Genomic DNA, 12827 nt, shown 5'->3' on the forward strand with positions numbered 1-12827 from the left:
GCCATGCAAAACACAAGGCAAGATGTTATGCTTACATTGAAGCCAACGCGAAATGGTCCTGTAAATTCATCTTCAGAAATCAAGTCAAGAACTTACCAGGTACTCCCTTCACCGGAAGCAATATTTTTGAAAATTTAGAGTTTCATATCATTAAATAAGAAGGAAAAGACATTATTATTCTTTTTAGATCATAAATCGATTAAGACCTAGTAAAGGGAGCAAAATACTTCTTTCAAAGGGGAGTTAGAATTTATTTTGCCCTTGCCATGTTTTGATGTGGGACAATCGAAGGGAATACCGCAATGATACTTTAACACTTGTACCGGTAATTTCAAATGTCTGTAAACTTTTAACAAAACCCATATAACATAATGCACCATTAGTGAACGCAATGCATGGACCATTGTTACCTTACTTCGAATGCATATTGTATTCGTACCATTGTTCTTGAATATTGATCGCATCATCCATTAAAACAGAGCCAGAAAAAAAGAAATCAAGTTATGTAGTACCAATTAAAGCATTCTAAATGCTGCAGACCGCCTATACATCACGTACAAGGAGGAAATGTGTTAAAATCAGGATCCTGGGGGATGACAAATTAGAGATCTCAGTCGTGGGCGTAAATTGTGTACAGAGCACTTGCTTCACAGAATTATCTAATGGGCATGCGCGAATCTGATTTTTTTTTCCCTGATAGGAACTCAACACTTTGGGAAATTGTTTTCCCCTGATGGTGAAAACGTGGCTTGCAATGGTTATTATTTTCTGGTAGCTTTCTACAGCTTCAATACTGGGAAATATACAACGTTCACACAGGTTATGTTCACATTGCTATTTTGTCTTATCCCTAAGGAGATTCGAACCACGTGTCTTGTCGATAACCTCCAACTTTTTTTTCTACACTTTTATTTCAAACGCCCACTGATTGATGATCGGTTTTGCTGTTCAGCAATATGTTTCAATAAAATCTTAGTTCTTTATTTGTTTATGAGTATACATAAAACATTCATTAATATTGCATACATCGCAATATTTTTGGCTTGCAGCTTTTCGCAATCAGAGAAATAAGCCCATAAATTGTCTCAAAAGGAGACAGACTTTTTTTTTTTTTGCAGATTTTGGAAATTAGGTAGAACGTCATATAAGAAAATGAATAAACATAAACAAGTAATTTTTAACAATATACAGAAGTATCACATTTATTTTACTAACATACCGGTGCATGAATTTCAACACCGATAAGTAAAATCTAAATAAATGTGATTTTCAATGGCTGATTAAAGAGCAAAATAAGCAATAAATAAAATTAATGTGTTTCAAGTGTTTATGCAGAGTGTGTTTGTTGCATATCTAATTCTAATTCGAAAATGTTCAAACCTAAATTGATTTGCAGATAGGGATCTGATATAAAAATAAATTAAAACAAATGCCGTTTAATTGAATCTTTATGAGTCTCAAAATAAATGATAGTTCTCAATTTGTTGTGGTAAACAAAAAAAATAACTCAAAAATATTGACTATTGATTTGTAACTGCATGTAAATGAAATTAAATAAAATCAAATTGAGAAATCGAATTGTTTGAAGTTAATAAGCGAAATTACAAAAATTGAGATTAAGGTTTTTATACGATGTTATAGATATAGTATGGATAAGAATGCAATAGTCAGTTGTTCTAATGGTAATATTATGTATTCCTATGTAACATATTGTCTAATCCAATTTGCATGGCTACATTTCAAACTATATTTATGAAAAAATGTACATTATATATAAAATATTGAAAAAAAAACCTAAACTGTTAGATACATGTAGTTGTGGGTCATACTTCCGTAAATACAACACGGATTTTAAAACTATTGTGTTGATCGTCTACATCAACATCATGTGACAATCCTTAGTAGATATAAAACAAAAAAGAAATGGCTCAAGAAACATTGATCGAACGCACAACAAATTGTCTACAGACAGATATCTGCAAAGCAGAGCAACGTATATTGAAACGGAGACATATAACTCAACCACCTATGTAATATATATGGCAACCAAAACAGCATTATACATCAGCCCACTCTTTTGACTTTCAATTCTTTAAGATAAGATGAATACAGTAATCGGTACATATCAGACGCTTCATTAAGTGTGTCAAACGTAATGTTCAATCAAACGCCTGGGTGATCTTGACAATAAACATGTGCAGTATATGGTACACAAATCTTACATAACATTTTTATTAAGAAGGCTCGATGGTCCTGGTTTTTTTAAGTTGTATTGATCTCCTTTAACAGAAGAGCTCTGTATGAAGAAATACACAGATTTAAAAAGAAAATACAGTTGAATACTGATATCTCGAATACAATGGATATGTCAAGGTTAATTGTCCTAAGGACGTATTTTTAAGTATTTTACCCTCGATATCTCGAATACTCTGATACCTCTAAGTTTTTAAACAGTCCCATCTATATATAGTTCGAGATAATGAAGTTTGACTGTATGTGTATTTTTTTCTTTATTAGAAAATAGTTTATTGCTAAACATACCATTTCTTAAAATTTTTGGCAGATTTGACGGTTAATTTAGTGACCATCCAGCCTCCTTAAAATACTTGAATGAAATGAGAGTGCATAGTGGCATTAATGATAATTTACATATTTTAAGGATGGGACACCTTAGGAATGATTTTGAACTCTCTAACCAGGACATTTGACGAAAGTGTCTTGCTTTGAGCTGGTTGTTGTCCCCCGATGTACAATCTGTATCGACCTATATAAAATTATTTTTAAAAAATGATTAATTAAACTGGTCAGTGGAACCTTGGTGTCAAAAAGTCACATAATAACAGTCAACTTCTTATCAGATTTACAATTTGCTTAGAAAAAGTTATTGTCAAAGTTTGCATGAATTTCGGCGTTTTTCTTTAAAAATAATTTTTCATTTACCTAAAAATCAGTTTAAATTCTGTATACGTTAATAACTAAGGATACTAGAAAAAAATCAAGTATTATAGAATACCATTTGTAGGCATGATTTACACTTGGTCTATTGATTTAGTTCAAGTTGTACGGACATTCTGTTAAATCATGTATTTTTTTTGTTTACCTGGTTCTATGTAAAACCCTCTTGACTCATTCCAGACCGCCATATTTTCTGCCCTTACGGTAATTAGCCAGCTCAGAGTTTCTTTGGCGCGCAGTGAAACGCGTTCAAATCCGACCAACTGATGGATGGGCATGGTCTCGTTGGTGTCCAGCCATTTCAGATAGACCTGTATAACCTGTAATGTTTATAGATACAACAAATGTAACTGAAATATGAAAGAATTGTATAAACGCATGGGTCTAAGTACATCTATCCACATTTTTTATGATTTTATATCTGAACAATTTCAGAAAAGCTTGTTGGTTGTCGTAAATTTGTATTAAGGAGAGTAACAAAGTTCTAGAATTTTGTATCGTACTTTACACCTTTTATCTACCGTACTTCGAATTCTATTCTATTGAATACATTGTAGTACGAAAAACATTTTGTGGCAATGAAGCCATGTTAAAAATTCAAAAAAGTGTTGTGCAAATTTGGAATCAAAACGTGAAATTGACACATTACTTTTAGATACTTAAAAATCAGACTGCTATGTGTTTCTGATAGTGTACATGTACATGTAAAGTATTTATACTTCTATATACTGACCTCATCACCATCCGTGGGACCCTCGTTGTGGACCTCAACTCGAACAGTCAAATCCTGGCCCTGACTTATGATCGGGTTCATCCAAGCGTTTGTAAAATTAAACGTGGAGTAAGACAGCCCGTACCCAAACGGATACAGTGGGTCGCCATGGAAATAACGATACGTTCTCCCCTCCATACTGTAGTTCACCATAGATGGTATCTAAAGATATTCAAAATATACTTATATACTATACAGTAAAACACGGTTATAACGAAGTGACAGGGACGGACGATTTTTGCTTCGTTATAAGCGGAATTCGTTATATCCGTCAAGCTAGTTTACAACATATAATACAGTCACAGGAAATGAAAATCACCTCGATGTAAGCGTCAAATCATTATAAGCGTGTTCGATATAACTGTGTTTTACTGTACATATATTACCAGTGACTTACCACGGTGTTATGTTTTTTGTTCTACATAATGCATGTAAATTAATAGTGTGCTATTTTTTTTATTCATAGTAGAGGTATAAAAAAAACCCCGATATTGTATTCTAATAACAAATTGATTTATTTTGATTTTGTAATATAGTTTAGGATTATGCAATTTGATAGTTAAGCTCATTGTGACATTGGATTTTACAAAACAGTTTAGTTTAAAAATTTGCACATTCCCAACTGAAAGAAAGACAACTCAATAAATGTACAACTTTTTGTTTCAAACCTGATCCTGATATTTTGGCCATGTATATGGCAGCCTGCCCGCGGGGTTGGAGGAATTCCCCGTGTTGGTGACCACCCTCAACACAGCTTCCCCTGTCTCCTGCGCGGGAAAGAAACATTCCATGATGGCCACCACCCGGTCGCTCCGATCTGCCCACGTGATGTTGACTGGTCCCCCGTTGAACAGAAGCAGAACAATTGGTACCCCCTTTGCTGAGACCAAGAAGATCAACATTTAATAAGATTTTGGAAATTTTAGAAGTTTAGGCTAGTGTTTTATTCACATAGTGATGAATTTTAAAAAAAATATTACGGGACTTGTCGTCGCTTTTGTGCAATGAAATTACCAAAAACAAAATAAAGTAAAGCAATAGTAAAGAAGAAACTGATTACTTTATTTATGTTATTCCTAAATGCTTTTAAAGGTGTTTATTATTACAGGTATTAGTAGTCGATATATCTTTGTAGACAGAAGTAGAATGACTACATATTCAAAATTAGAAATATAGAGAAGAATACAATATATTTAAAAAAAATGGTGAGTAAATTTTGTACCAGAAAAAGTAATGGCATCCCTAAGGAGCTGTGCCTGTTGCCCTGGTAACTCAATGCTAGCCCTGTCGTGGTCCTCATTTTCTATCATGGGGCCTGTCCATACAAATAGTGATTAAAAGCTAGTTTGGTTTCCATGAAGATATTTCACGATAGTTTTAAAAAATCCAAATAATTAGTTATAAATAAATAAAATAAAACCGAAATAAAGAAAACTAAAACTAATAGATATGATTAAGCAAATGTCTAAAGTTAAGGTAAACCCATACCTGTTCCAAGACAAACAAAGATAATCTCAGAAGAGTTCACTGCTCTTTGTATTTCTGTTCTGTTGTATTTTGAGCATGCGTTGTCGTTACATCCGGCTGCGTACTGGACTCTTTTGGAAAGTTTGGACAGACCCTGTAATGGCGTTGTCGTATAGCTAGGCATCACGTCAGGCGCATAACTCCCTATTTGTTGATATTTATTATCCGCCATAGGACCCAGGACCTAAATATAGTTATGCACTTTTACTGTCAACGGCTACCTTAAAAACATAAAAGCGTAGAATCTTAATAAAAGTACATTTTAACATGTATTTAATCACTTTTACGCATTACAATGGTACTCTTCAAGACCTTTAAAGAGGCAAGTTATATTTTCCAGTTTATTCATACAGATTAATTGTCAATATATATAAACCCCTCAATTTTTCTTTATCAACAACTCACAGAAATTGTGTTTAAAAGTTTGCTTATGGGAAGAAATCCGCCCTTGTTTTTCAAAAGAACGAACGACTTCATTGCGGCGTTCAGTGATATAGCCCTGTGTTCTTCGCTTTGAATGACAGAGAGATCTAAAAAATTGTAAGGGTTGTGATCGGGTGGATCAAACTCTCCAAGGCGCATGCGTGTATAGAACAATGGCGATACACTCTTCACTAAATCCTCTTTGTCCAGCTTTCCAGCTTTTAGTGCATCAACTGTATTAAAAAATATTAAGCATATTCAAATGTTTTATCGAATCAAATTCGATTAAAAATATTTTTCACCCCGATGAAATATTGAAAGTACATTGTATACTGATCAAGGAGAAAGCGAGTTGATTTCTTTGGTGAATGGATACTAAATGTATAACTCAAACATAGAAATATAAAGTTGGGTATATAATTTCTGATATCATAATAAAAGCATGACAGTTTCATCTCTCTCTGAGAAACACTAACTTGTATAGAAGTACATGGGTTTGTTTTCTTTGAGATTTATTTTAATGTAGAACTATATGGATTCATTCTTTGCGAGATTAATTGATAAGTTTGTATGTAGAGTCATTCTATTTAATGTATATTTACTTATACAGAAGGGTGTGAATTTGATCTTTTTAAAGTATACTTACTGATATATGAATGTTGGTTTCCTACTGATTTAGAAGTACTTGGGTTTGTTACTTACTGATATTGAAGTACGTGGGTTTGTTACTTACCGATATTGAAGTACGTGGGTTTGTTACTTACCGATATTGAAGTACGTGGGTTTGTTACTTACCGATATTGAAGTACGTGGGTTTATTACTTACTTATATAGAAGTACTTGGGTTTGTTACTTACTGATATAGAAGTACGTGGGTTTATTACTTACTTACATAGAAGTACGTGGGTTTGTTACTTACTGATATAGAAGTACGTGGGTTTATTACTTACTTACATAGAAGTACGTGGGTTTGTTACTTACTGATATAGAAGTACGTGGGTTTATTACTTACTGATATAGAAGTACGTGGGTTTGTTACTTACTGATATAGAAGTACGTGGGTTTATTACTTACTTATATAGAAGTACATGGGTTTGTTACTTACTGATATAGAAGTACGTGGGTTTATTACTTACTTACATAGAAGTACGTGGGTTTGTTACTTACCGATATTGAAGTACGTGGGTTTATTACTTACTTACATAGAAGTACGTGGGTTTGTTACTTACTGATATAGAAGTACGTGGGTTTATTACTTACTTATATAGAAGTACGTGGGTTTGTTACTTACTGATATAGAAGTACGTGGGTTTGTTACTTACTGATATAGAAGTACATGGGTTTGTTACTTACTGATATAGAAGTACGTGGGTTTATTACTTACTTATATAGAAGTACGTGGGTTTGTTACTTACCGATATTGAAGTACGTGGGTTTATTACTTACTTACATAGAAGTACGTGGGTTTGTTACTTACTGATATAGAAGTACGTGGGTTTATTACTTACTTATATAGAAGTACATGGGTTTGTTACTTACTGATATAGAAGTACATGGGTTTATTACTTACTTATATAGAAGTAGGTAGTATTGTTATTTACTGATATAGAAGTACGTGGTATTGTTATTCACTGATTTAAAAAATTCGTGGGTTTTTTACTCACTTATATAGAAATACGTGGGTTTGACCTCGTTCGTGGACAGTTCCAGGTTACAGCCCGCCTTCACACAGAGGGCCGCCGTGTCCACGGAGTTGTTGGTGTAGTGGTGATAAGTCATAATGTTTTCTATGGCCTCCTGGTCACTGACCACGTATCCCGTGAACCCCCACTCCGTCCTCAGAATGTCCGTCAACAGACGCTTGTTCCCACAGGCAGGGACTCCATTTATCCTGAAGATCATTAAAATTGTGTACGTTAAATACAGTGAAACATGGTTACAGCGAAAATATATATTACGAATGAACACGTATATTTACAGCAAACCTGTTTTTATTTAGTAAGTATGCCACTGATGCCACTCATGATTTTATTAAATAAAGCAAATATTTTTTACAACAAATCTAAACAATTGTGTGTCCGGTGCTTTTTGAGAACCATTCTTTAGTGTACTTCTGTACATAGAAATTCAGTCAGATCTGTATATTGCAAGTGTTAAGAATTTCGTTGTGACAAATCTACGATGCATTTTGTTTTTCATTCATGAAAACAACATGACGTTAATGCTGATTTCAGTTTGCACGGACTATGCTCAAAAAGGTTAGAGCCTACACCTCAATATGCCTGGTGACGAAAACTACTTTAAATATTGTTAAATGGGCGTCAATGCTCATTTATATATCCTAGTTTCCTTGGGGCGAGCTGAAAGGGGCGTTCTGACCTGTTAAAGCTACACATCAAACTGTAAGACCCAGCCTGGACACATCGTTTGAACGCTGGTAAAAACGTCAGTCTCCAGTCTCTTTCAGATATCTGCATGAAAAGTTATTGCGGTTTAATAAATGGTTTTGAATTTTTATTGGCGGTAACAATACATTTTGATTACATCCATCAATATCAGTCGTTGTATCTTACTTTCGCGTCAAAAGAGAATCTAGACACGGGTATATTTTCTGGGCCGCCATGAACGTCGAAGTGTTTACAACCAGCGTTAGCCCGGATGTAGGTTGAATCGTCTCCCTGTAAACACTTTACAAATATGGCCGCCAATTCACCAGAAAGAAACGGATCTTCTCCGTACGTTTCCTGAAAATGTAGAGCATTAATTAATTTTTTTTCGTATTTAATAAAATGCTATTAAAAAAAATTTGATGTATTTGTTCGTAAAGTAGTTAAAGATATGTTAATATACATGTAGTTGTTTTTTTTTCACATGATATATAGTTATATTTTGTTACAACCAATTATGGAGCCACTGATCGGAAACATTGAAATCATAATTCAAAAACATTAATGTTTTTAACTCTGTAAACGTGTTATTTGTGTCTATTTACTCTTTTTACTAATGACATGCCCAGACCAACATAACCCCTACATTTGTTTTGAATTAGTTATATCCATAGTTATTAATATTTTAACTCACGGTTTATACACGTTCATATAAAAACACGAAAATATCTTCTTACGAGTATAATGATTCCATTCTGACCTGATTTCTACCCCAGAGAGGGTGCCTCATGATGTTGATGACGGGACTGAAACAGCTGATCCCTTTGTGGTCCCCGTATATTTTCCGCCTCTGGTAGTCGTTAAATTTGGCGCGCACCTCAATGGACGTGGCGGAAGCTACGTCACATATCACTTCCGTGCTGAGCAAGACGATATTAAACATGTAATTATGATTACTGAGATGACTTTGTATGCCTATACTTAATGTCGGGGGGGGGGGGGGAGGAAGTAAGAGTTGGGGTAGAGGTGTATACATTAAAAAAATATCCCCTTAAAATAAAAATAAACTTGTGTGCTATAGATGGTGAAAATTAAATAAATTTAATACAAAAGATGTGTCTAACAGAACCGACTTTATTTTAATCGATTCGGACCTTTTTATTTCAGAATTTAGGATTCAATTCTAAGTAGATTGGAACTAAATAATAATTTTGATAAAATAGTATTGTAATTTTGAATTTTAACAGCAATGCATTCTCTTTGACAGCAATCTTAACTCAAACAATTTAAAGTCATTCATAAATTTAAGGAAATCAAATATAAACGGTAGAAGGAAATAATTCAGATATATGCGACCTTTGAATAATGCTACACAAGTAATGCACTCTTACCTGAAGGTCGCCGCAAGCCCCAAGGCCTGAGGGAAAGAGGTGGCGTTCCCTGCGTACACGTCTCCCCTCAGGCATTCGGTGTTCCAGCTGAACGGCCCGACCCCCAGGCGCGGGACAGCGGGAGCGGGACTTGCCCGGGGGCCGGATCCTCCCCTGCTCATTTGAACAACAATCTCTTCAATGGTCAGTCTGTCCACGAGGTCTTTTACACGTGCGTCCCACGGGAGTGATGTGTTACGGAAAGGGTAGTCCTGCACATGCAGAAGTCCCTCGGGTACTAGGAGCGCCAAAACTAGGAACGAAATATACGTTGTGGATTTCATTTCCGATTTAAAACGGTCTGCAGTGTGTTGCATACATGTTTATATCATTAACCGGTTTACATACAATGGATTACGCTCCTGTCTCGTGACAAATTGTTTGTTTTTGTTTTAACGCATGGGTGATTCAGCCCATGCTATATACCATATAGAAAAATCATTTACCTTATTTCGTTTATTATGTTTTCCATTTCTTTTTTACATTATAACAGTGCGACATTTAAGTCCGGACATGACAAAGTCCGGGCTTTTAGCTACCATTTCCGTTGGACATAGCTTACTTTTGTTTATATATCTTGGTGGGACATTTTACTTTGATCCTATCATGTCAGCATGAATGTACACATTGCTCTAGTTTTCTTGTAATTGTCTCTCAAATATCAAAATCCCATGGGATTTTGGTGGGATTTTTCATCCCATCTCAAACCCCACCAAAATCCCATGGGAGAAAAAGTATTGTGGGATAAATTGTCCCATGTGGGAGAAAAAATCCCATCATTCATAAAAGATGGGATTAATTCTCCCATATAGGACAAAAAATCCCACATAATAAAGAAAATAGGATATATCCCATGATTTTTCACATAGGATAAATTTTCCCATATATCACAGATATCTTTCTCATGATTTCTCATAATAAATTATTTTCTTTTGTTATTTCACCTTAATTTGCACATAACATTAAACTCTGTCTCATGGCAATTGATTGGATCAACAACTGTACAGACATTTCATATTTTCATCTGATATTAATCTTTTAAAGACATGTGAGATTGTATTGTGTTGATTTTTCAAAATACTGTAGGTGCATGTTTGCTATAAAATGCAGATTCTAATCCTAAATAAATAGTTTATTTGGTTCTTCATTTTTAATCCATCTAATTAGACTTTCTTGTTATCTATTTCTTAGGAACTGTCTTCCCACAAATGTTTATTTAAAAATAAAATTTGGTGTTATGACTAGTCATAACACCAAATTTTTATTTTTAAATAAACATTTGTGGGAAGACAGAACTAATAATTTCATTACATATTATATAGCTCTTTCTGGTAATTACCATAGGCGCTTCCCACCTAAAATCAGTGTATTAAAAATCCATCCGAAAAGAGATGAAGATTTCGCACAATGATGTATAGATAGTGAGCGTCTAACAGGTGCAGTTCTTTACCTCAGCAGATAAGAATGACCATTGTAAATGTTGCTGTGCAGTACTAATGCAACGCTAAAAAAATACCTTATGCAGATTTTAAACAACGAAATGTTTACCCAATGATGACGTTTTTTTCATATCTAATGCTCATAAACTTCTCATATTTCTCATGTACTCATTTCTCAATGTTCCCAGTTTCCATCTTGGAGTGTAATAATTATGTTGAATTGCGAACCCGATTGTTAAATACACCCCCCCCCCTCCCCCCCCCCCCCCACCCTTTTAAAAGAATTCGGAATACTAGGACAATCTCATATCATGTTTCATGGAGTCAGGTGCACAGAACAAGAACCACATCGTCAATAACGGCGATTGTCTACGCCGCATTGTTACCCATTGTACGGATTTTTTTAATAAACGAGAGTAAAATATAACCTTTGAAAAAAAATGTTTTATATTGAGTTCAAAATTCAAAATCATGCTTAAATAACTGTATCAAGTTTTGTAGTTTGATTAAGTCATTATAGTGAGACTGTTTAGGGGTTTTTTTTCAATGTGATTGTTGTTGTTTTGATACATGTAAGAAGGTAACAAGACTTCAAATTGTCGCTAAGTTTAATAAATTTCACAAACGCTATTTCTTTTGGTTGGTTGCACCGAGCTCAGCTTGAGCGAGTTTCTGTACTTGTGTACATTACCTGCATACGTGTAAGTAACAGTATATCAAATAAGTGTATTTTAAAAATACATGTACATACATAGTACAGAAGATCAAAGGTGGCAATGTTGCATACATCAACCCGTTAATTGCCAGACTGTCACCTTGATTAAAATTCTTATCCCTCGGTGGTTCGTTTTATATATACATGTAATTATATCCCCGACTGTTTAAGACTTGTTACCTGTAATTAAATCCGAGATGTACGGTTCTAGGATAACACAAAAGTGAAATTTTTGTTTCAAATTCAATTAACGGGTTACAATATTATTTCCCTATAAAAGAAATTAAATATGAATTAACCATTTACCAAATGTTTCATTTTATTTTTTGAAATCTCTCTCTCTCTCTCTCTCTCTCTCTCTCTCTCTCTCTCTCTCTCTCTCTCTCTCTCTCTCTCTCTCTCTCTCTCTCTCTCTCTCTCTCTCTCATTATTTGCTTGCTTAAGAACTGCTTTAAAGTACACCAGGGACAAACGGTATCTAAACTACCTACATGTAAAGTGCGGTCAATTTTTGATATGATGGAGATCTATATGTGAAAACATCCTGAAAATTTAACTGCGGTCGCATGAGTACTTTTCGAGATATTTGGGGGAAACCCGATTTCACACCTTCAGAACGATTTTTAATCAAGCCGATTTGGCGCGGGATGAACTGTGGCGTCACTGGGTCCACTACTATAATATGAGAAACAAGAATATCGTATGAAAACTGTTTGTTTTCTTGCATTGCATTTTCTATATATGAACATTTTTTTTTATCGACCCTGAATGACTAAATATACTGTTGTTTGAGTTTAAACCCATATTTTATTGAACAAAAATGCCGAATTTGGAAACTTGTTAACGTTTGCTTCATGAATTTAGTCAAATGTGTGACACATTTTGCATCACATGTGTATCCTATGTAGCAAATTGACAATCAATCAAGGCACTGTTGTTATAAGAAATATTTTTTGAAATATTTTTTTTGTAAAAGGTAACGTGGGGGGGGGGGGGGGTCTATTCCTCGTATGAGACATAAAATTCAGGCACGTAGCATCGGGGGGGGGGGGGGGGAGCTTGCATTTACCATGTTTACATATAAAAAATTGAATTATCATGGAGCCTCCCCCCCCCCCCCCCACTTTTTGGGGGAGTATGTAAGTATTAATTAAGGAAATTAAGAGTGAAATCGAAGTT

At 34.6% G+C, this 12827-nt stretch overlaps 1 protein-coding gene across 1 annotated transcript; it reads right to left on the reverse strand.

The window, feature by feature from the left end:
• Positions 1-1290: 1290 nt before the first annotated feature.
• On the reverse strand, positions 1291-9877 carry LOC105321870 (uncharacterized). The gene is made up of 12 exons (XM_011420348.4): positions 9456-9877; positions 8825-8984; positions 8251-8421; positions 8057-8148; positions 7342-7568; positions 5660-5910; positions 5216-5438; positions 4950-5042; positions 4396-4607; positions 3689-3889; positions 3101-3275; positions 1291-2764 (listed from the first exon to the last, which is right to left on the reverse strand). The coding sequence occupies exons 1-12, from the start codon at positions 9809-9811 to the stop codon at positions 2655-2657; spliced, it is 2271 nt and encodes a 756-aa protein (XP_011418650.3). The 5' UTR covers positions 9812-9877; the 3' UTR covers positions 1291-2654.
• Between the last annotated feature and the right edge of the window lie 2950 nt (positions 9878-12827).

The sequence above is a fragment of the Magallana gigas genome, chromosome 9, assembly GCF_963853765.1.
Source record: "Magallana gigas chromosome 9, xbMagGiga1.1, whole genome shotgun sequence".
Lineage (NCBI taxonomy): Eukaryota > Metazoa > Mollusca > Bivalvia > Ostreida > Ostreidae > Magallana > Magallana gigas.

What these genes read in the sequence shown, in the direction of transcription:
- LOC105321870 (XM_011420348.4), bottom strand. Translation starts at nt 9,811, where the DNA reads ATGCAACACACTGCAGACCGTTTTAAATCGGAAATGAAATCCACAACG. An exon ending in AACTTTTAAACACAATTTCT is followed by an intron (nt 5,439 to 5,659) that starts GTGAGTTGTTGA and finishes AACTATATTTAG; the next exon opens with GTCCTGGGTCCTATGGCGGA. An exon ending in GGCCAAAATATCAGGATCAG is followed by an intron (nt 3,890 to 4,395) that starts GTTTGAAACAAA and finishes GAATATCTTTAG; the next exon opens with ATACCATCTATGGTGAACTA.